The following is a 24015-nucleotide window of genomic DNA, read 5'->3' as shown; positions in this document are numbered from 1 at the left end:
CGCGGGGGAATGTGCGCGACGAGAAGGACCCGTTACGGACGATGGCAGAATTAAATCCACCACCGCTACGGGAGGAGGCGCGCGACGCGAAGAGCCGGAAACGGACGACGCTCACAGTGGCAATCCCGCTAACGCGGATGAGCGGACCGATACGGACGCGGAGAAGACCCGCTCGTGGGAAGAAGACGTCCATATTGGTGCAGAAGACAGTACCGTCCGGTCGGAAATTATGGACATGCTGTCCGAGTTCAAGGACGTGTGGTCCGGCCACTTGGGTAAGATCGATGCTACGAAGCATTGCATCGAGCTGAAGCCCGGCGCGAAGCCGATCTACCAAGCACCCTACCGAGCCGGACCCATCGCGCGCGAGAAGGAGAAGAAGGAAATCGACCGCATGCTGCGCGCGGGAGTCATCGAACCGACATCGGCCGAATGGGCGAGCCCCGTGGTCTTCGTCCCTAAAAAGGACGGGACCATGCGGTTCTGCGTGGACTATCGCAAGCTAAACGCCGTTACGGTTCGCGGCTCCTATCCACTACCGCGCATGGACGAATGTATCGACTCGCTCGGCGATGCCACTGTCTTTACCACGCTAGACTGTAATAGCGGGTATTAGCAGGTGAAGATCGCCGAGGAGGACCGCGATAAAACTACGTTCGCGTCGCATTCGGGCCTCTATCGCTTTCTACGCATGCCGTTCGGTCTCAAAAACGCGCCCGCGACATTTCAACGAGCGGTCGACATCATCCTGTCCCGCGTGAAATGGGAGACCGCGTTGGTCTACCTCGATGACGTCATCGTCTACTCGCGAACCGTTACGGAACATATGGCACACGTGCGCGAGGTACTACGGCTTCTACATACCGCGGGCGTGTCGCTAAAATTGGCGAAGTGCGCGTTTTTCGACACCTCCGTAACCTATCTCGGGCACGTCATTCGTCCGGGACGGTTGGAGGTGGAGCGACGCAACGTCATCGCGATCGAGCGCGCGTGCGCGCCTACGAACCAAACGGAACTGCGATCCTTTCTCGGGATGTGCAACGTTTACCGACGGTTTGTGCAAGGATTCGCGAAGATCGCCGCGGCGCTGAATAAGAAGACCGGCAAGAATCAGCCCTACGAGTTCGAGATCTTAACCGATGCGGAATACGCGGCGTTTGAGGAATTGAAGCGGCGCCTCGTGTCGCCACCAATCCTCGCGCTGCCCCGCTACGGACGGAAATATACGCTAGACACCGACGCGTGCGGACAACAAGTGGGTTGCGCCCTTCTACAGGAGCAACCGGATGGAGGTACCCGACCGATCGGCTATTGGAGCCGCGCGTTGACTGATGCGGAGCGCAATTATACGACTACTGAAAAGGAATGCTTGGCCGTAGTGTGGAGCATCCTCACCCTACGGCCGTACCTATACGGAAGCGCGTTCAACCTCCGCACGGATCACGAGGCCCTACGCTGGGTCCTCAATTTAGCGTACAGTTCCGGTCGGCTCGCTCGCTGGCGCCTGCGCTTGGCGGAGTACGACTACGAGGTACAGTACCGCCCAGGCGTCAAGCACCAACTCGCGGACGGCGTATCGAGCTTACGTACCGATGGAGGAGACACCGAACCGGTCGATGATGAGGTTCCGTGCTTCGTGGTCCAGTACGATGAGGGCAGCGAGGCCCTCCTGGACAATGTGCACTGGGACCCGCCGCAAGACCGTCCGGACGGTTGTCACGCGCTCGCGATAACTCTCGAGAAACGCGACGCTGCGTCCATCTCGGTTGAGGAATTTATACGCGAACAAGCTGAGGACGCCTTCTGTCGCTTCGCCGCGGAAACCGTCGGGACGCCGAACTCGAAGTTCGACATCGACTGTTACGGATTTCTCGTGAGGACGTCCCCGCTGGACGGGACCCTGCAACGCGTGGTACCTGTGGTACAACTCCACACCGCGACCCCCGGTGGGAGATGAGAACCCCCGAGACGGGCGGTTACTACTGTAGTAATCGTGCACGCGCCCGCTGCGAGCACAGTAGTACCTCCACGGCGTACACGTGACACAACCGTTGGCGCCGGCCGTGGCCACGGGCACACGTGTGCGACCATCCGGTAAGTAATTAGCAATTAGTGGTTAATGGCACAAATTAGCCAATTTAGTACAGTAGCTGGTATACAGTATGTAACAGCTACTGTAGCGGGACAGGTGTCCTGGCGTCCCACTGAGGGGTTAAGACCAGGGGCACCTGCCCCGTTCCAGTAAACGGGGGCAGACTCGCCTCCCTTCCCTTTACGGCTTTTTGCTAACTACGTCCGGTTTTACCTCTAAGTCTCAGGCTTCTAACCCGTGACCGGCCGTCCGGATCTGACACCACCGACCGGCTGCGCGTCACTGGCCACGTGAGCCTTCCCTCTTTTCGAGTCCTTCCGTACGGTTCGCGCTCGCGTGGGTTACCCAGCGTCGCGCGCTCCCTTACCTCTAACCCCCCTCGTTCCGAGTGGTCGGGACGAAGGTAGTTACACCACATTTTGGTACTCTTGTGGAGGGGAAAACTACAGAGGTTGAGCCCGCACTGGATCGCCAGCGCGAGCAACTACCGATCGGATTGAAAGAGGTCGAAAATCACCGCGTCGATCGCCAGTGATCATCGACGATGAACCGTGCGGATTCCGCCGGAGAAGATACCGCCTCCGGGCGAGCAAGTACCCGCAGTGGCAGAGGCGCACAGCGCCCCCGGATCGACAATCCGGAAGCCCTGCTACGCCCGCCGTCTACCAGGGGCCAGAAGACCCCTTCCGTTTCGGACACCACCGCCGGGCTACCGGCTGGTGGGGGGAACCGCGTACAAGTACTGTACGACGCGTTACTCCCGCGACTACAAACCTGGATGGAGGATTTCCTCGCTGAGGAACTACCTCAGGTCGTCCAGGTTTGCCTCGACCGAACGGCACCAAGACTGGTGGCGGAGCATGCGGACACCGCGCTCCGCGCCCTGCTGGACGAGAAGATCGCCCCCCTCGTACGCGACGAGGTGGTGGCAGCGCTCGCCGCGGAGGAGGACGAATCTCCGACCGCATTGGCTCTAAAGGGAGCTATTAGCTCCGCCGTGGCCATCCGTCTGGCCACGACATTTACCGAAACGGGAGGCGCGGTACCGCCGCCGGCGCCGCGCCGTGAAACCGTTCCGGGCTCAAGCTTTAATATCGCTGATCCGATCGGCGCCGTACCCGGGATTGATAGGATGGACCCTCACCCGGAGGGCAGAGCCATCTATCTCCCAACCGTTCACGGTGCTACAGGGAGGACCACAGAAAATGTCCTCCCCATACTCGCCGGTACGGGCGACCCCCGCGGGACAGACAACCGCCTGGGGCTCCCCGAGACAGAGAATCGGGACCCGTACCGGTTGAGCAGAAGACGTGCACCCGGCACGCACAGGACCGAAGCGGAATACACCCGGTATTCCGACGCAGAAGACCCCCGTCACAGGACGGATGAAGACCGCGAGGAACGCCGCTGGCGATACCGCGATAACCGCGAGGCACGCCACGGGCGATACCGCGATGCCGGAGGGGGAGGATACCCCTCCGATGATGACCCATCCGGTTCGGAAGGCTCTCGCAGGCGGAGCCACAGGGCACGCCGCGATAGAAGCCGAGACCGGCACCGGCACGACCCGTCCGACTCGGAAGACTACCACACCGAGTCGGACGAGGGGCCTCGTCACTCGAGCAGACGCCGCCGGGCTGCCCCGACGAGCGACGAGCGACGGCCCACGGTAATCAGGCCCCTCAATGACCTGTTTACCAAGGCCGTCAACTACAAGACCTACCGCCTGGAACGGCGTAGCTCGCGCTACGACTCCACAGTAGCGCGGCACATTAACCGTTACCGGAAAAAACTGGACGTGCAGATGAGGTCCCACACGTTCAGCGGTCAAGATCCGATTGCGGTATTGGGATTCCTCGCACGCCTCAAGATGGCGTGCGACCACAACGGGATCACCGAGGGAGCCGCCGTGTGGTGCTTCCAATTCTACCTCACCGGTCAGGCTCACGCCCTACTCCAGTCCCGTCTCAATGGAAATACCATGGCGGTTGACGTGGAGCGGCGCGAGCTGCTCCGGACATACCCCCAGGTGGTCAACTTTCTGTTGCGCACCTATGCTACCGACGAGGTAATTTCCGAAGCGGTTGGGGACGTGACCTCCTTCCGTCAGAGTTCAAACATGACAGAGGAGGTCTACAGTAACCACCTCTGGGACAAGGCCCTCCGATGCGGTACGGTGTTCTCCGACCGGCGGTTGAAGTCCCTATTCGTCGAGGGGTTACTTCCCGCCACGTGCGCGCAGGTCCGTAATTACCTCGCCACGCACCCGGATGTGGATTACCAATCCGTGGCTCGATACGCGCAAGCGATCGGGGAAACCAATCGGGCCTCCCGTCGACAGGGGATGTCCGCCATGGCGCACCGAGAGCCGTCCGGAGCGGCTAGAAGATTTGACCGCACCGCGAGGACGAGGCCCGTGCTGTCGGTTGAGTCGGCATCCGACATCCCGACGGCCGGGGGATTTGCTGAAGAAGCAATCCTGGCCGTGACGGACCAAACCGCCACGCCGACCTCGATGAGCTCGCCACCGACGAGTTACTATCCGTCGCCGGCAGCCTCGACGGCGGGCGCCCCGGTTCCGCCCGCCAACCCTGGCGACGTGCGCACAGGGCCGTACGGGAGGCAAGGGCAGGATCCACGCGTCCGGTTCTCCGGCGGGAGATTTCCCGGACCGCCACCGTGCCGGTTCTGCCTGGACACCACGCACCGACAAGAGGGGTGCCCCGTCGTTGCCGATGCGGGCCTACGGGCCAAGCTTCTGGAGGCACGAGAGGCCAACTACCAGAAGCTACGCATCCGGCAAGGCCTCCGCCCGGGATCCCCGTTCAACCGCCAGGGGCCGTCCGCTTGGCGAAACCAGCGTCAAACGGCCCCCGCGGGCGTCAACGTGGTCGAGGAACCGCACCTCGACCACACCGAGGACCCCGTGGCGCAAACCGCGGATGAAACCCGCGAGGACTTGCTGCTGACGGGGGAAGCCGGGGAGGACGCGTAGAGGCGACGACGTCTCTCCCCGTGCCCAGCCTCAGAAGCTTAGGCACCCCCGATCCGGCTGCGCCAGTGGAAGCGCAGCCGGGTAACCGAACGGAAGTCCAGGCCATCTGCTTCTTCAAGAAGCAGAATTACAAGATCTCCGCGACGGATGGTCAGAAGCAGGCGTTGATGGTCGCCATCACGCCAGTGCTTGACTCAGGAGCCGGCCCGAACCTCATCCATTTACGGTGTGTCGCCGAGTCGTGGCAACCATCGATAAAACCGGTTCGGAGCCCAGCGCTCATCGACGCGTCAAACCGCGCGATGAAGGCACTAGGGGAAATCCCCCTACTCGTCCGAATCGGTGAGTTTGTGGCGCGCGTCCCGTTCCTGGTAGTCACGAGCCTCGCCGTGGACTGTATCCTCGGTACGACCTTCCTGGATCGCCACATCAAGGCGATCCTCCCACCGCAACGGAAGGTCGTGTTCCACGACGCGCCACCCGTGGCGTTAGTCGGAACAACCCCCTCGAGGCACGACCGCAAGATGGCCTCGAGGAGCACCGCACAACAACTACCGCCGTCGGATAAACCCGAACGGAAGCAGGTGGCGTTCCCCGCCAACACACCGTCACGGAAGATCCGCCTCGTCAGAGGGGTGACAATTCTCCCGATGACGCAGGCCATGGTGAGGGTCGCCACGCCGGTTGGGGGGCTGTGTTTTTTACAGAACTCCCCAAAAACCGCGCACAGGAATTTGACCCTCATGGCACAGGGGGTCATGGATGTTGCCCCCGAAAAACCGTTCTCGGTAATGCTCAGCAATTTTGGGCACCGCTCGGTTCACATCCCGAAGCATACCGTAGTCGGACTGGCTCTTCCGTCGCCCACTCACATCCTGACCCTTGGCGACTCGGCCGCGGAAGCGGCCGAAGCTAAGGAAGGGGGAGGGATATTTAATTCCAACCTCTCAACCGCAAAGGAGGGCGCGGAAGAAGCCGCTGACAACCGTACGGACAAGGGCGGGGCTGAACAAGCCACGCCGCCCAAGGCGCACCCGGGGGCGGTTGGAACGGATAAACCCGAAGACACCGCCGCCCCTGAGGAGGACCCCAATGCCTGGCAGGAGGACGTCCACATCGGTGCCGAGGACGAGGAGGTACGCTCGGAGATCCTCGAGGTACTGTCCGAATTCAAGGACATGTGGACCGGCCGGCTGGGAAAAATCGGGGCCACGAAGCACTGGATTGAGCTCAAGCCCGGTGCTCGCCCGATTTACCAGGCGCCTTACCGCGCCGGACCAACCGCACGGGAAAAAGAGAAAACGGAGATCGACCGCACGCTCCGGGCAGGGGTAATCGAACCCGCCACGGCCGAATGGGCAAGCCCCGTGGTATTCGTCCCTAAAAAGGATGGTACCATGCGGTTCTGTGTCGACTACAGAAAGCTCAACGCAGTCACCGTTCGGGATTACTATCCGTTGCCGAGGATGGACGAGTGCATCGATTCCCTCGGCGACGCTACTGTCTTTACCACGCTGGATTGCAACAGCGGGTATTGGCAAGTAGAAATCGCCGAGGAGGATCGCGACAAGACGACGTTCGCGTCGCACTGCGGGTTGTACCGTTTCCTCCGCATGCCGTTCGGTTTGAAGAACGCCCGCGCGACCTTTCAGCGGGACGTCGACATCATACTGTTGCGGGTAAAGTGGGAAACCGCTCTGGTCTACCTGGATGATGTTATCATCTACTCCAAGACCGTAACGGAACACGTCGCGCACGTCCGCGAGGTCCTACGCCTACTGCGGGACGCGGGCGTGTCGCTGAAGCTGTCGAAGTGCGCCTTCTTCGACACCTCGGTCACCTACCTGGGACACGTGATTCGACCAGGCAGGTTGGAGGTCGAGCGCCGCAACGTGGTCGCCATCGAGCGCGCTCGACCTCCCCAGAACCAAACGGAATTGCGGTCATTCTTAGGAATGTGCAACGTGTACCGTCGGTTCGTGAAGGGCTTCGCAAAAATAGCCGCTCCGCTAAACCGGAAGACGGGGAAAAATCAACCCTTCGAGTTCGAGGTTCTTACCGATGAGGAATACGAGGCGTTCGTGGAACTAAAGAAGCGCCTCGTGTCCCCACCGATCCTCGCTCTACCCCGTTACGGAAAGAAATACACCCTGGACACGGATGCTTGCGCGTACCAGGTCGGCTGTGCCCTACTACAGGAGCAGCCGGACGGCGACCGCCTACCGATCGGTTATTGGAGCCGCGCTCTCACGGACGCGGAGAGGAACTACACCACTACCGAGAATGAATGCCTCGCCGTCGTATGGAGTATTCTCACGCTTCGACCATACCTGTATGGGAATACGTTCGACCTCCGTACGGATCATGAGGCCCTCCGCTGGGTTCTCAACCTGGCGGATAGCTCCGGCCGGCTAGCGCGCTGGCGTCTCCGCCTAGCCGAGTACGACTACGACGTACAGTACCGGCCGGGTATTAAGCACCAACTCGCGGATGGTGTATCACGCTTCCGAGTTGACGGCGCAACCCCCGAACCGGTTGACGACGAGGTCCCGTGTTTCGCGGTACAATGGCGAGAGGAGGAGCATAACCCCCGCCAAGGTACCGTACAATGGGAGACCCCCGTCGACCCGGGGAGAGCTGAGCACGCGTTCGCGGTTATACCCGAAGAACGCGACGTCTCATCCGTAACGGTGGAAGAGTTCCTTCGGGAACAGGCCGAGGACCCCTTCTGTAGGGCGGCCGCCGAGACTGTGGGGAACCCGGACTCGCGTTACGACGTTGACCGATACGGGTTCGTCGTCCGCAAGTCCCCCCTCGATGGGACCTTGCAGCGGGTGGTACCGAAGCGGCTCCGGGCGAAGATATTGTACCTCGCCCATCATCCCCGCCTAGCCGGACACCCGGGCGGTACGAGGATGTACTATACCCTCCGGCGGGAATATTATTGGCCTCATATGGCCAACGACGCCTTCAGTACCGTACGGAACTGCGCGTCATGCGCTGCCACCCGGGGAACCCTGGTGAGGCACCAGAAGGATCTCAAGCTCTTCCCAGCGGCGGGACCGCTGGATTTCGTCGCAATGGACCTGCTCGGCCCTTTACCGAAGACGGCGCACGGGAATCGCCACGTGCTCGTCATGACCGACAGGTTCACCAAACTGACGCGCAGTATCCCGGTACGGACCACCACCGCGTCGGTTGTGGCAAACGCCTTCTTGGACAACTGGGTCTACGTATACGGCGCACCACGTTACGTGCTAACCGACAACGGACCGCAGTTCGCCGCCAAGTTCTTCAACGCGGTGTGTGCCCTCCTGGGGGTGAGGCATTACCTGACTACCGCCTATCACCCCCAGACGAATGGGCAAACCGAGCGGTTCAACCGTACTCTGGTACAGCGCCTCCGACACTATGTCGCGGAGCACCAGAGGGACTGGGACGAATACATCCAGCCCCTGACCTTCGCGTATAACACGCAGGTCCACCGGTCGACGGAGACAACCCCGTTCGACCTGGTGCTGACGCGACCACCGTCCGGTTTGGCACTGCCTGGTACTGTACCGCAGGATGCCGTCTCCAACACGGAAGATCCGAGGACCCCGGTACAGTACAAGCGCGCGACGCTGCGTAAACTACGCGACGCCCTTGAGCGCGCGCGGGTGAAGCTAACCGCTGCGCAAAGGCGATACAAGGCCGACTTCGATAAGAAGGTGCGTTTCCGTCCGGTCATCGAGGTGGGAGACCTGGTCTATGTCGACCGCCCATCTCGGCCATTGACGAGTACCGAACGGGGAGACCTGCCAAGTAACGACGGGGGACCCTCCGTCAAGCTGTTACCGAAAACGGAAGGCCCGTTTCGGGTCCGATCCGCTACGGAGACCACAGTGGTCGTCGATCAAGACGGGGTCTCAAACCGCGTGAGCATCGATCGGATAACCCGGATGCCGCGGGGACCCCGCGACGTCACTACGGCCGCCCCGACCCAGCCCGCGGCGGACGGAGAACCCGAACCCGCCGCGGAGTATGTGGTCGACCATCTGCTCGAGCACCGGGAGACCCGCACCGGGGCCCAGTACAAGGTCCGCTGGTATGGCTACGCCCCAGCGGACGATACTTGGGAACCCGCGGAGGGACTCCCCCAGGCCTTCATAGACCGCTTCTGGCGCACGCGGGCGGCCGCACGTCACCGCTAACACCGCAAGCCGTGCGCCGGAAGACCCGGCGCAGGCGGGGGCAAGGTCGCCACAGACGCACGCGGAACCCCGCGCGCGTCACCGCAAACCCCGCGCCGGAAGACCCGGCGCAGAAGGGGGCAAGGTCGCCACAGACGCACGCGGAATCCCGCGCGCGTCACCGTAAACCCCGCGCCGGAAGACCCGGCGCAGGAGGCGGCCAATCGCCACGGACGCACGCGAAACCCCGCGCGCGTCACGGCAAACCCCGCGCCGGAAGACTCAGCGGAAGAGCGGGCGAGGTCGCCACCGACGCACGCGGAACCCCGCGTGCGCCACCCCAAACCCCGCACCGGAATACCCGGCGCGGATGGGGGGCGACTCCGCCGAGGGTCTCCTCCAGGCGGCCACCACCCGTTTACGGCGCACGCGGATCCCCTGCGTGCCACCGCCCGAGCCGTACCGGATGGACCGGCGCGGGGGGGGAAGCTGACCCGCCGGCAGGACGACCTGACGCGGCGGTGGTCAAACGGCTTGGCGCCCCGGTGCATACCCGTCGCCGAGAGACGGAACCCAGCCGCATAAATACTGTATGGGCACGACCTCGCCGGGGCTCCAGGGCACTGTGGACCACGAGTTGCGCGAGCGGCATACACCGCCCGGCACGTGTGGCCGCTAGACCACGGCGGCGGTTCAAGACGCCTCCGATCCTCGGGGGGTACCCAATCGGAGCTCGTCAAACCGCCGAGAAACCACCCGCCGCAAGGAAAAAGCAGGCGGAAATTACCAAGGAGAAGGCCGGTTCCGCCCCAAGCCGGTAATGGGGACGCGCACCGGGTGTTGCGGGGGGAACGGGGACCCGCCCCCGCAATGACCCGTCACGACGATAGTGCGGTCGCCCGCCCGCCGGGCCGCGGTACGCGTCAACCAGACATGGAAGCGAGGATGGAAACCCGCAGCGGTACCCCCGACCAGGCGGTCGGGAAGATCTCACCCCGACGGGCGACCCCGAGGGTAGGCCACAGGCCGCACCCGTCGCGGTAACCCGCCACCGCAAGAGCGCGTGGGCAACCGCGCGCTACCGCTGCCCCGCGCCGGATTAACCCGGCGCGGAGGGCCCTGGACGGCAAGGAGGCGACTCCGGTCGCCGGCTTTTAATTAAGCCCAAAAGGGGGCTACGTTTTTCCTCCTAGAAGGATGGGAAAAAATCGTAGCCCCTTCCCGTTAGCGGCATTGTACTCCCCGGGTCTGCCCGCGTCCGGAGGTCGCAAGACGGAAAACCGACTTTGGGAAGGCCTAGGCGGATTTGGAGACCGGAACTGTAAAACGCTGTTTCTGCTCGTGTTTTACAGTTTCCTTTCGTTTCCAAATCGCGCCTCCGCGGAAAGTGACAACGGCAGGACTTACCGACCGGTTTTGGACGAACGGCAGAGCGTACCGCCGCTGGGAGCTCCCCACTGACCGCACGGACAGGCTGGCGGTCACACACCCCGCTGTCTCGCGGGTGAAAGAGCGCCGTTTTTGGAAAAACGGCCGGCCCTCCGGGGGGGTGGGGGAAAATCGCTCCTTTGGCGCCGGTTTAATGATGCTCGGCGCCGGGGGAAGACGCCCCACCGCAACGGCAAGCCTACCCGGACGGTTGAAGGTACAGCGGGTCCGTCCGCTGTACTTGTAAACCAAAGTTCCCGCCCGGTTCTTCAAAAGAACACTGTACGGGAAGAAGGGCTACGATTTCCCCTCTAGAACGGCGAATAAAAATCGTAGCCCATATCCGAGAACGGTTCCAGACTCCTGAGGTCGTCGCCGACCTGGGACTATTTGGAAACAGAAACGTGTTTATGCCGTTTCTGACTGTTTTTACAGTTTCTATTAGTTTCCAAATAGGAACCGTTCGGGAAAGGGACTACCGTGCAGTTTTCGCTCTCTGTTTTGGCCGACAGAGGTACCGCACGCACCGGGAAAGGTCTGAGACGTACCGGTGCGGGGCTGGCGGGGGCGTACCCGTGGGGTTTTGGAGGAAATCGAAGGGGAATTCTTGGAAAAATGGCCAGCCCTCCGGGGGGGTCCTGGAAAAACGCTTCTTTGCGCCGGTTGTTCGATGACCCGGCGCAGGCTGAAGCCGCCTAATCCGAACGGTGGCGTACCGCGGATGGAACCGCGAACCGCTGGAGCGCTGAACTCCTCCCCGCCGGTCAGGAGATGACCGCCGCTGCGGGTGTGCATGCGGGTTTGAGGACTCGAGGAAGGTGACTACTGTACGGCCGCGTCTCCGCGGCCGACGCATGGTCTCCGTTCGGGATAGGAGACCGTCGCAGCTGGCAGGGAATTTAACCCGCCGCGACGGGGACGTGTCGCAAAGTAAGGAAGGGGGTCTGTAGTACAACGGCGCGAAGGCAACGGCGCCACCGCTGCCGCCCCGGGATACAGTACGACGGGCTGTAAGCGCGAGAAGAACTGTAAGGAGTTATATTTACAGCACACGGCCGGTGCGGAGTACAGTAGTACCCCGCTGGTTACACGTGTAGGATCCGAACGGTAAGTAATTAGTAATTAGTAGTTAATGGCACAAATTAGCCAATTTAGCACAGTAGCTGGTATACAGTAGGTAACAGCTACTGTAGCGGGACAGGTGTCCTGGCGTCCCACTTAGGGGTTAAGACCGGGGGCACCTGCCCCGTTCCAGTAAACGGGGGCAGACTCGCCTCCCTTCCCTTTACGGCTAAGTGCTAACACCGTTCCGGTTTTCCTTTAGCTCAGGCTTCTAACCCGTGACCGGCCGTCCGGATCTGACACCACCGACCGGCTGCGCGTCACCGGCCACGTGAGCCTTCCCTCTTTTCGAGTCCTTCCGTACGGGTCGCGCTCGCGTGGGTTACCCAGCGTCGCGGGCTCCCTTGCCTCTAACCCCCCTCGTTCCGAGTGGTCGGGACGAAGGTAGTTATACCACATGGCGGACGGGTGCGCTTGTGACGGGGCGGTCGAGGTGGTGGTGGGAGCGGTGGCGCGGAGGGCGGCGGCGCGGGCCGCCCGCATCGCGCAGGGGCGATGAACGCGGAAGGTTGTCGCTGCGAGCCGGGCAGGAGTCGCAGCCAGCGGTGCAAGGAGGGCGCGTGCGAGCGGGAGGGTGCCGGGAGCCGCCGCCGGGTAGCAGTGTTAGGCGGAAGCGAGCGGCGGCGCAGAGGGCGGCGGCGCGGACCGGGCGCGGCGCGCAGTGGCGGGTAACACGTGGCAGGACGAGGGGGCAAGGGGCGACGAAGACCGGAGAGATAACGGGAGAGTTATCGCAGAGGGCGGGGGAGCAGCGGGGCGGGGAACGACGGCGTGTGTGGAACGAGGAGCAGAGGAGGAAGGGACTTGGCTTAGCGCGCGAAGCGCGCACGGAGCCCACTTGTCCACAACTACTAATACTCCTGTTTGTGTGTGTGTGCGTCTGTCTGTGCACTTTCGCAAATTTCGCCACTTTCGGAATATATAATCGGGTAAATTTGGGATCCACAATTTTTGGCGCCCACGGGCGGGGCGCGCCCCGGGCGCCGGCCGGGCCGCCACGCGGGCACGTGGCGCCCACGGCCATGAACGGCCATGGGCGGGGCGCGGTCTGGCCGCAGGCCAGGCCGCCACAAGGACACTTGGCGGCCACGGCCATGAACGCATAGATTTTTCACGTAGAGACTTATAAATCTTTACGTGAAAAATCTATGCGTTGTTCGCAGGACAAGAATAAAAAACAGCCAATTTTCGGGTCATTTTTTAGTTGTAAAAACGGCCAATTTTTCGCCATTCCCGGCGCACGGTCAGTTTCCCAAATGCTACCACTGTATCTAAATATATATAGCCGCACCTCCGCAGCACAGTACCGGCTTCCGATTTTAACATTTTTTAGAAAATCGTTCACGGCGTGACGGCTCCCTGGTAGCGTGGTGACCAGAGTCCTGGGCAAGGTAGCGATCGTGACTCTATGCCGGCGTAGTAGTAGGTCGAATACAGCATTCCCTGCGAAATGTTTACTGGATTGCTTTACGGCATCCGAATAGTCCCTAGGTGTCTATTGTGCTGTACTTTTAGTATAGTGTGGTAGTCTGCCGCCGTGCAGGAAGCCTATTCCGGTAACGCGCCATTTATTGGTGCTGCAGTATCGGGCTCGGAACAACGGCCTCCGCAGAGCAATTTGCAGACGACGGACTGACGTCATTGTAACGTCGACAACGAAAATCAAACGCAGCCTCCGTCAACCTATAGAGGCTGCAGGAAGACCCAGTGTTGGTGCCGTTAGGGGCTTCGGGAAACCTAACCACCGCATTGAGGGAAAAGGGAGCGCACGTACTTAGCGACCCCGGCGGAGAGAGCCTTGCTTTGCGAGAAGTTCTTTCTAATACCGGGCCCCCTGGGAGTAGAAATAGAAACGTGGTCTTACTACGAGAATTATTACTCTGCTGTGTGTATAGTAAGATCATTTCTCTATTTCTATTTCTTTTTTGTTTTCTGTTCGTTTGAGTGGTGAGTTAGTCTACGTCATGCGGCCAAGAGTTCCTTCTCCTTTAGTTAGTGAAGCCAGGCGCGCACAGGAGCGTTCACGTGCTGCACGGTGTCATCAACCAAGAAGTGAGGAGGAAATCGAGGAACGTAGACGTTGCAACAGAGTGCAAATGGCAAGGAACTGTGCTTCAGAGACTGCTCAACAGCGTGAAGTGCGACTTTTGGGAGATGGCGAGGCTACTCGGAGACGAAGGAATGCGGAGACTGAGCTGGAGCATGTGAATCGACAAAGTCTAGACCAAGTGTCCACCCATGATGCCAGAGCCAATGAACACACTCCAGTCAGACGTTTCCGACATAATTTGAACCGTATTCGTATGCGTGAGGCTAGAAGAATGGAAGACACGCCTACAAGGAGTGCCTCTCAGGACTCTAATCGAGCAAGCATGCGTGAGGTTAGAGGAATGGAGGATACGCCTACAAGGAGTGCCTGTCAGGACTCTATTCGAGCAAACATACGTGAGGCTAGAAGTATGGAGGACACACCTACAAGGAGTGCCCGCCAGGACTCTAATCGAGCAAACGTGCATGAGGCTAGAGATATGGAAGACACACCTGCGAGGATTTCCCAGCAAGGAGACAACCGTTCTCACATGACTCAAGCGCAAAATCTCGAAACTTCTGCTGAGAGACAAACCCGCTTAGCTAATGCTCGCCGATCTCGAAGAGTTTCCCGTAGGCTCTTCGACAACAGTACAGGCGAATGTATAGACTTTGGGTCCTTAGATGTTCAATGCCAGTTCTGCGGTGCGTTTCACTTTCTTGAAGAGCGGTTGAAAAGCAGCTTTGACCGTCGGCCTACATTTCCTACTTGCTGTGGCAACGGAAAAGTATCTTTTCCGACCGCACAGTCTCCCCCACCTTTTCTCAGAGCTCTACTCACCGGCACAGAGCCAAGGGATCGAAAGTTTCGTAACAGCCTGCATGTTTATGACAATGTCCTCTCTATGGCTTCTGTTGTGGCAAAGTGGGTAGCGAGGGGGCCTGGAGCGTCCAACTTCAACCCTACAATGACAATGCAGGGTCGAATCTATCACTACATGGGTCCTCTCTTGCCTTCGACTTGCCGCGATCCAGCGTTTCTGTCTGTTTATATTCATGACACAGACTACGCTGAACAGTCTCAGATCAGAGCAGGACGTGTTCGTGAATTGGACGAGGGAATTCTTACTCAGCTCACTGCCATGCTGCATCACGTTAACCCCTACGTCCAGACTTTCCAGAGTCTGAGAGAATGGGCTAGCAATGACAATTCTCCGACGCCCTATCGTATGGTGATTCATGCTGATAGAAGGCCCGTTGGTGAACATGTTCGCCGATAAAACGGGCCTGAAAAGTCGGGGGTGGCGGCACTGATTCCTGGGAATGACGATGGAGAGATCAGTAGACGAGACATTTCAGTCCGTAAACGTGGACAGCTGAACAGCAATGGGAATGAAGTTCTGGATACCATCTCTGTGACGCATAGGTCTTATGACCCACTGAGCTATGTGCTATTGTTTCCTTATGGGCAAGATGGGCGGCATCCGGAGCTGAGACTTCCGCCCAGTGCTGCTTCTGCGTCATCCAGTACTGCTCCACGTAGGCGCAACAAAGTAACACCCTTGACGTTCTACACATGGAGACTCTTCCAGAGACCTTCGGAGTTTAGCACGATCTTGCACGCACGCAGACTCTTTCAGCAGTACTTGGTCGACCATTACTGCAAAATTGAGGCTGAGAGGCTATCGTATTTGCGGCACAATCAACAAGCGCTACGCCCATCTGATTACACCTCTCTGCGAGAGTCTCTTGGTGACTCCGGGAGTGGCGAGGATGAGGCTGATGCTGTGCGTGCTGGCCGATTGTTCATACTGCCTTCCACTCAAATTGAGGGCGATAGATACATGAGACAGCAGATGCATGACATCATTGCTATATCGAGTAAGGTTGGGCACCCTGATATCTTTCTCACGGTCACCTGCAATCCTAACTGGCCTCAGACAGTATCTCCAAGGAGAGCCCGACGTATTACGTCGGGCTCTCCTTGGAGACCAGACGCCTCAGGACAGGCCCGATCTCTGTGGTCGCGTGTTCCGTCTCAAGCTTAATGCTTTGATGTCGCATGTCATTGACGAGAAGCTCTTCGGAACAGTTGTCGCAAATGTCCGTGTAATAGAGTTTCAGAAGCGAGGTCTGCCGCATGCGCACGTCATATTCTTTTTGGATGAGAGATCAAAAAATGATCTTCGGACACCAGCCAATGTCGACAGCATTATCTCTGCCGAGATCCCGCCTTCTTGTGAGGCAGAACTGCAAGAATTGGTCTTGAAACACATGATTCATACCCTTGCGGTTCTCAAAACAGACAAGCTACGTGCATGGGTGAACGGTTCTGCAGAAAGCGCTTCCCGAAGGACTTTAGCAGTGAGACCGGTCAGTCCGAGAGTGAATACTACATTATGTACAAGGGGAGGACACCAATTGAGGGTGGCGTGTCTGTACAGATGCAGATGAGGATTGGTAGTTCCCACCGAATGGTTACTGTTGACAACTCCTGGGTTGTCCCACACAGCCCCAAGCTGCTCCGAACGCTTGCTTGCCATATCAATGTCAAATTGTGCGTGTCCCGCGTTGGTGGGATCAAGTATCTCTTCAAGTATGTGTGCAAGGGATCCGACAGAGTAACAATGGAGATTATTGCTGAGAACGAACGGAACGATGAGATCAGTAATTTCCAAGATGCGAGATATGTGTCTGCATCCGAGGCTGTCTGGAGAATATTGCGGTTTGACATTGTTGATTGCAAGCCGCCTGTAATGAGACTGGATGCTCACCTCGAGAACCACCACACAGTGGTGTTCGAGGAGGGTCGAGAGCGGGAGGCTTCAGAAAGAAACAGACCGGGACGAAACTGGCGGAGTGGTTCAAGGCCAATGAAAATTATCCGGGAGCACGACATATAAAATATGACGACTTCCCTAGATACTTCACTTGGAACAGGTCCACAAAGACTTGGAAGCCACGCGCAAATATCAGGAGGAGGAACCCTCAAGACAAGAACGACCTCTTCAACTTTAGTGGATCTGGATCGAATGTCATTGGTCGCATCTACACTGTCAGTCCACGAGAGGGCGAGAAGTACTTTCTCCGCTTGCTTCTCAAGCAAGTACCAGGGGATACTTCTCTCCAGAATCTGCGCACCGTCGATGGAGTAGAGTGTACCAGTTTCCGAGAAGCCTGCTGTAAGATGGGATTGCTAGCAGACGACGCGAAGTGAAGGCACGCCACACAGGAGTCATTCCGTTCTTCGTTTGTGCCTCTATCTCGCGTGTTTGCTACTATCTTGGCATACTGCGAGCCTTCTGATCCACGTGCGCTCTGGAACGAACATATGTCGTTATTCTTGACAGATATACGTGCACGCGCACGCGGGCCTGGGAACAGTTCCCGCCGACAACAACTCTCCAATGATGAACACGCTCTGTCGTACGTTTAACTGGAGGTGATGGACGCATTGCAGTCCATGAGTCGTCACACTCTCACGGACTTCAACCTGCCTGAGCCTATGGAAGACCTTCCCCCGTCGCACGAACGGCCTTCTACGCACTCGGGTCACGTGAACACGGAAGTTCTGGAGCAGCGACTTCAGCAAGCTCTTCCGCTCTTCAATGAAGGGCAGAGAAATGCATTTAATCGAATCGTTGATTCCATTCTTCCAGATGTGTCCGCCCAAAGCTCGCAAAGGCTACCTACTCCACCACTTGCCCCAATAGCAAGTAGTTCTGCTGCCCCCAACTCACGCGTTTTCTTTCTTGATGCTCCAGGTGGCACCGGCAAGACTTTCCTTACCAATTCTATACAGAACGTGCTCACCATTCGTGCCAAAACTGTTTTACCTGTTGCCACGTCGGCAGTAGCTGCAGTCTTACTCTATGGCGGCAGAACTGCGCATTCAGTCTTTAAGATTCCTGTACCTCTTCTGTCAGATAATACGTGTAACATCTCGCCGAACTCCACGTTAGGTGAAGATATGAAAGACGTCGACTTGATCATATGGGATGAGATCGTAATGTGCCATAGGTATTGTATAGAAGCCGTAGACCGCACCCTACGCGACCTGACTGGCACCCACTTTCCTTTCGGCGGTAAACACGTCCTGTTTTCTGGAGACTTTCGCCAGATTCTTCGAGTCGTTCCGGGCGGGTCAAGAGCACAGATAGTCAATGCATGTATCAGATCCTTGAATCTCTTCCGAGGATTCGAATCGCTCTCTCTCACTGAGAACATGAGACTTTCAGCTCTCCACCAAGATACGTCCGCAGGCCACGAGGCTCTTCAGTTCGCACCGTTTCTGCTTGAAGTTGGTGAAGGACGTCTGCGAGGTCCGGACCAGCCCCATTTGATACGTCTTCTGACTTCTGTGCGTACTGTGAGATCCATCACAGACCTCAGTCGTACCATCTTTGATGGCATTGCGACACGGCACTCTGACATGGATTGGATCGCTTCTAGAGTCACCCTAGCAAGAACAGTGCTCTGCCAGAAATCAATGAGATTGTTGGAGACATGATTCTGGGTGCGTATTGCACGTTCTTGAGTGCAGACAAAGTAGAGAACGAAGACCGAAACGCCCTCAGATATCCGGTAGAACTATTGAATACACCGACTGCGGGTTCTTCTCTACCAGACCATCAACTAAAGTTGAAGAAGGGTTTCGTTGTCATGCTTCTTCGGAACCTAAATCCTAACGATGGACATGTCAACGGCGCTAGGCACTTAGTGGATGGCATGTCTAACAGCTTGCTTTGTCTCCGCGTAGCTACTGGAAGTCATCTGGGAAAGCCACTCTGCCTGCCTCGCATGCCCTGCGGACCCGGAGACGACAACTTTCCTGTCCCAGGATTTACAAGGACCCAGGTTCCCATTCGCGCTTCCTTCGCCATGACTACAAACAAGGCGCAGGGACAGTCTTTTGGAGGACTCCTGAGACTAGATCTTAGAAACCACTGCTTCTCTCACGGTCAACTATATGCTGCCTTGTCCAGGACCACACATCCCGGCAACGTCGTTGTTTTGATACCGGACGCAGATAAAACTACCCGCAACGTAGTGTATCCTGAAGTCATTTCGTAGACGGACTTCGTCGACAGAGTTTAAATAAATCTACTTTACGTTTTTCAACCTCTGCGTGCCTTTACCACTCCACTTTCTTACATCAAATCTTTTCGCATGACTTCTCACTTTTCCACTCCATTCTATCCATCTATATTGAAACTTTCATTCCCATAACTTTATTTTATTCAAACTCTTTTGCATTCTTCCCCACTTGCGGCGCGCAATGGCACAACGGAGCCACTTATAGGGATCTGTGTCTGCACAGCACTCAAACGTAAGGAGGTATTGGCCCAAGTTATCTCTTGCGCATGGCATGGTTCCGCAGTTCTGAGGTGCTTTAGGGTGGTTTTACTAGACCTTCAAATAGTTACCGTGTTTCAAGCCGAAAACTCAGTGGAGCACCAAAAGGGCAAGTAATTGGCAAGAGGACTGAATGTATCACGAAAGATTTGGTCATTCGTGAAAACACTATTTTCACAAATATGAAAATCTCTTTTCTGGATATTTCAGCTTTTGGCGGACGTACGGTATTTCGAGAAATAATTATCACATTGAAAAGTGCGCCAATACATTCACTCCCCCCAAAGTCATTTACTGTATGGTAACAAATTGCGATAAGTACCACACCAAAAGCCGGATACGGCCTCCCACCATCGAGGGTCCAGGATCCCTAATGTCGATCAGCCCACATGAAGCGCAGAATGCGCTACAGCTGCTTGCCGAGGCAGCTGTCAACCGCACAAATGACTTCGAAGCCTATCCAATGGAGAATTTCAAAAACGACACCGATTAGGAAACAGACTCCAGTACGCCCACTTATGACTCTTTCTACCAGTCTAGTGTGGCTTGCGCCATTATCAAAATGTGCAACTTCTCGCCCGACGAGTTTCAAGAAGTTTGGATGAAGTTCAAGGATGTGGCGCTCAAGAACTAGAACACGGGAAGAGAGAGAAAGATAAAACACGGCGAGAGGGACATGATTTTCATTGTACTAAGCTGCATGAACCATGGGGGACAGTGAGATTTTCTTGGTCGGATGTTCAAGATTAAGGGTCCTTCGCTGAGAGATCTTGTAGAGAAGTTTATTTGATTAGCAGCAGGTGTGAGCTATGAAAAATTGGAGCTGGAGCGGCTTGGCCCATGGAGCGCATAACCAAAAGCAACCGGGCATTCAAAAAGTATCTCTATGCCCGATACGCAATGGATGTTACTTTCCACCACACCAACAGACCTAAAGGAAATCACCAGGAATCTTAAAAAACAGTTTCGGGGAAGCACAAGCTTTATGAGTACAAGACAGAGGTATCAGTTTTACGAATTGGTGCGGCAATCGCGTATAGTGTTCATTTTGCCGGTGCCATTGCCGACACAGACATTTTTTCAATACGAAATCAGAGCAAGAGTTGATGATGAAGAAGATCGAAGGCGAGGAAGACATTCTTGATGCTGATGCCCTGTGTGATAGGTACCCCGATAGTTGGGCTTGCCTTTTAGAAAAGGGATACCAGGGTCTTGCGGAATCAGTTCGAGGTATTGTGCCTACGAAAAAGAAGCCAGGACGGTACTTGAACATGGAAGAGAAGAATAGAAATCGAGAACATGCGTCGTATAGAATTATCGTCGAAAACCATTTTGGTAGATTGTGTGGTGTATAGAATGTACTCGGTTCGCAGTTTCGGTGGGATGAAAATTTTATGATGTGATATTCTCTTTTCTGTTGGGAATTACTAACATGCATGTCCGGTGGCACCCGCTACGAGGAGGTGACCTCAATCTGTACTGGCGTGTCAAGAACAGAAGATATACACTTGGCAAGGAGAGGGTTGAGAAGCGGAAGAGAGTGCAGGCAAAATATAGGCAGAAGCGCAAGGCTAGAATGGACATCAGCTTCCATGCCGGACCCGCAGATGAAGCTATGTTTGAGACTGAGAGGACTTAGATTTCTGAGCACCACCGAGCAATACAGTAAACACTTTCCGTGTTCTTATCCTACGTCGCTTTTTGAAAAATATGAAAATAATTTGCCATGCATTTCGTTCTCAGGTCAAACACATGGTATGCTACCCTGACAGCCTGCGCTTTTACTAAAAGGGGGCGTCTCTCATGAATCATCTGGTATTTATTCAGATACTCCATAACTGGCAGAAAGACCTACTGTAGGAGTTAATGTGCGCCCGTAATCATATAGCCCTATCACTGCCCTATTGAGGGCCAAGGGATGACAAACTCCTTGTCACGATACTTCTTACTGTACATACTGTGCAGTGCTTTCCTGGTTTACGATGAGTGGGCTCCGAGCCTTGAACGTAGCGCTCCTCCCAACACGCTTTACAGAGCGTGTCGGGAAACGAATGGATCGAGTGCCGAGCGCCTTTAGTGAGGCACGCTTGGAAAGTTTTGGTGCAGTCGAAGGAGGGTAAGTTTTATGCTTGCAGCAAACTGTGAGTAGGCAATACCAAGGGTACAGTATGACTACACGAAAAGAGGAGAGGCTCAAAACTTTCAACCTCGATTAGCGAACTTGAAGCGCCTTACTGGTAAGGCGCTTCAAGTTGGCTGCTGGTACCAGCAGCAGACCGCCAAGGCCCTGGGCAGTCATGCATGTGTGGGTGAAGGTACTTCACATTCCGTCGATGCTTTTTTTCGAATGTTCTCTCCAGTATTTTCAGTGCCATGTGGACGAAGTTGACTGGGCAGAGAAGAGGGCGCGTTGTCGGTCATTGCTGGCATCGCGTGTCACACGCCACAGTTTTATTTCTTCCGGTCAGCTGCGCCGTCCCATTGGTCAGCGCTTTGAATACCGGATGCGTGGCATTTTTTGATGCACTGCTTCTTCCTTACCCCTCCAAACCTTGTTGCCTTCAAGAACAAATTTAAAAATTAAAAATCAGCCCTCCTCCTGCTGAGGCCATTCGGAAACATCCACATCGGCTACTCGCGATGCTGCCAAAGACAAAAAATTGCTTCGTTTTCAAATTTCTCTCTTCTCCATTGCTTGTGCTTGATAAAGGTAACACACTGTCGTCCGTCTGCCCCACCCCCATGCTCCACTTTGCCCGCCTCAAGTGAATGCCGACCTACCCCCGCCCCTCCCTATGGCGGCGGAGCACCCGCATGCACACCCGCGCCGCCACCTAGCGAGGCCTTTTTCTCATCTCCTTCGCGCCCGCCTCCGTCCGCGATGGCCTTCTCTTAAATCTCTCGATTTTGTCTCCCCGCGTCTCTTCCGTTTCTTCGGCTTGCTCTGTTTACTCGCCTGTTTCGCTATTGCTGAGCGACAGTTCCGACTCATCACATCGCATCACCGCCAAGTCGCGGATCGTGAAAAAACCCATATCTTGACGAGCAAAATTCTCTCCCATCAAAAACCGCTACACAACGATGACCACGACCTCACAGATCAAAATGTAATCCCCAAACCGTTCTCCGCGAGCGAGAAATCGGTCCATTTGTGGCGCCGCATCGACCATGATCTGCCCCCCGAGCAAAACCCGCCAGACTCGGCTTTGTACGGAACGGGGACTGAGAAATGTTTTTCCCTGGGCCTCCCAGATGCGGCGAAGCAGCCGGTGCGGAAAGGAGACCCCGCCGCGTTCTGGCAGATGAACTCTCGCGCTATGTGCTATTCCCCAAACCCTGTGTGTCTGTCCGGTGGGCACCTTGACCACTTCATCAGTTTTGAGCCACGTGGATCGGGGTCATGCAATGTCCTCGCCGTAGAAAAGGGGCAAATCATTCCCGGAGCCAGGGCAGGCCTTAATGAGTCATGCGCTGCTTGGAGATGGAGGCAGGTTGTCAGCATGTATGGTAAGGAGCACTTTACCACACACCAGCGTTGGACCGAAGCCATTGCAACGATCAAGCATCCAAACCCAAGACATCACCCCGTCGAGTGGCTGCCCGATTTTGCTATCATTGTTCCAAAGTATCCATGGTCCTACAATATATGCCATTATAACAGGATCTGGAACTATGTTCTTTACGTCATTAAGAATTTGAATCTCTTCGTTCCTGATGCTGACGAGATCAAAAATATACACGTCCTCTTCCGGTCAGGGTTCAACTATCATGAGCAGTGGCATGTTGGCATTCGGAATGCCACTCTCCCATTGGTCATGGAAGAGACAGGGAAGCAGATCCATATTGGTAAACTTCGGTATGATCCCCTTCGCGACTTCAGATGTTGGCGCCGGGGGATAGTGTTGGGGCGAGAGGCCAGGATCGACGCCTTTCCGTTTTTAAATGATACGCCGGTGTGGCGTCCCGAGCAGCAGCTCGACGACTCTCACTGGCCAGTCATTCCGCATGACTCGCTCTGGCTTCGCGAAGCTGTCATGAAGGCCTTCAAGCTGCCGAGCATTGGGAAATATGACGGGCCTGGGATTCGCAACTTTGTATCACTGCGTGTGCCACCGCTGCGAGTTGGCATCCTGCAGAGATCACCGAGATCCAGACGGCGGCTGGCGCCGGGAGGAAAAGGGTGGTTTGAAAGCACTCTGCGTGAGCTTTGTGAAAAGCACGGAATGGAGTTGGTTCATGTACACACGAGCGGGACGATGAACCTGGGGGAGCAGGTGAGGCAGGTGAAGGACCTTGGGATGGCCGTGGGGCTTCACGGGGCCAATATGGTAAACACGATGTTCATACCGGCTGGAGGGGCGATGTTTGAGATCTTTCCATGGCGGTATGTTAGATTTTACTACGCGGGAGGTGGGAATTCTGGGCTGCGGTATAGTTTTCATGAGCCGGAGGGCGGAAAGGATATGCATTGTTCGTTTGAGAAGTCGTGGTGCTTTATGAAGTATAGAGAGGCTCGCATTTTTCTGACAAGAAGAGACAAGGAAACAATACGAAGCCGCCTCGATGTGGCGATGGGGTACATCAAAGGGTTGCATCGGCGCTATCCAGATGGTTCCATTCCGTTGCGCAGGGAGGGGGGAGTGTATCATTTTGACAAGTAGGTGTACTGTAGTTGTGGTGAAGATTTGACTTGGCCGCTGTGTACATAATCGCGAGAAAGGCTGTTTGTAAATTGACATAAGGGAACCTTTTCTTTGTTGCGGGTAAGGTTAGTTGTCGGCGGCTACATTTGCATGAGAAACGTGCCGCGTTCTGGGTACTGT

At 56.6% G+C, this 24015-nt stretch overlaps 2 protein-coding genes; both read left to right on the top strand.

Annotated features, from left to right (window-relative positions):
* The first annotated feature begins 14388 nt into the window (after positions 1 to 14388).
* Positions 14389 to 18910, top strand: CHC_T00008690001 (ATP dependant DNA helicase). The gene is made up of 10 exons (XM_005710757.1): positions 14389 to 15069; positions 15214 to 15802; positions 15828 to 16129; positions 16264 to 16545; positions 16677 to 16777; positions 16898 to 16943; positions 17073 to 17267; positions 17340 to 17500; positions 17558 to 18124; positions 18292 to 18910. The coding sequence occupies exons 1-10, from the start codon at positions 14389 to 14391 to the stop codon at positions 18908 to 18910; spliced, it is 3543 nt and encodes a 1180-aa protein (XP_005710814.1).
* A 3077-nt stretch (positions 18911 to 21987) lies between these two features.
* CHC_T00007235001 (hypothetical protein) lies at positions 21988 to 23937 on the top strand. XM_005710756.1 is given in 2 exon segments: positions 21988 to 23853; positions 23854 to 23937. The coding sequence occupies 1 exon segment, from the start codon at positions 21988 to 21990 to the stop codon at positions 23851 to 23853; it is 1866 nt and encodes a 621-aa protein (XP_005710813.1). The 3' UTR covers positions 23854 to 23937.
* The last annotated feature ends 78 nt before the right edge of the window (positions 23938 to 24015 follow it).

Source organism: Chondrus crispus, genomic scaffold (assembly GCF_000350225.1).
Source record: "Chondrus crispus Stackhouse genomic scaffold, scaffold_67, whole genome shotgun sequence".
NCBI lineage: Eukaryota > Rhodophyta > Florideophyceae > Gigartinales > Gigartinaceae > Chondrus > Chondrus crispus.
Note: the sequence above shows the minus strand (reverse complement) of the source record. Positions and strands in the feature narration are given on the sequence as shown.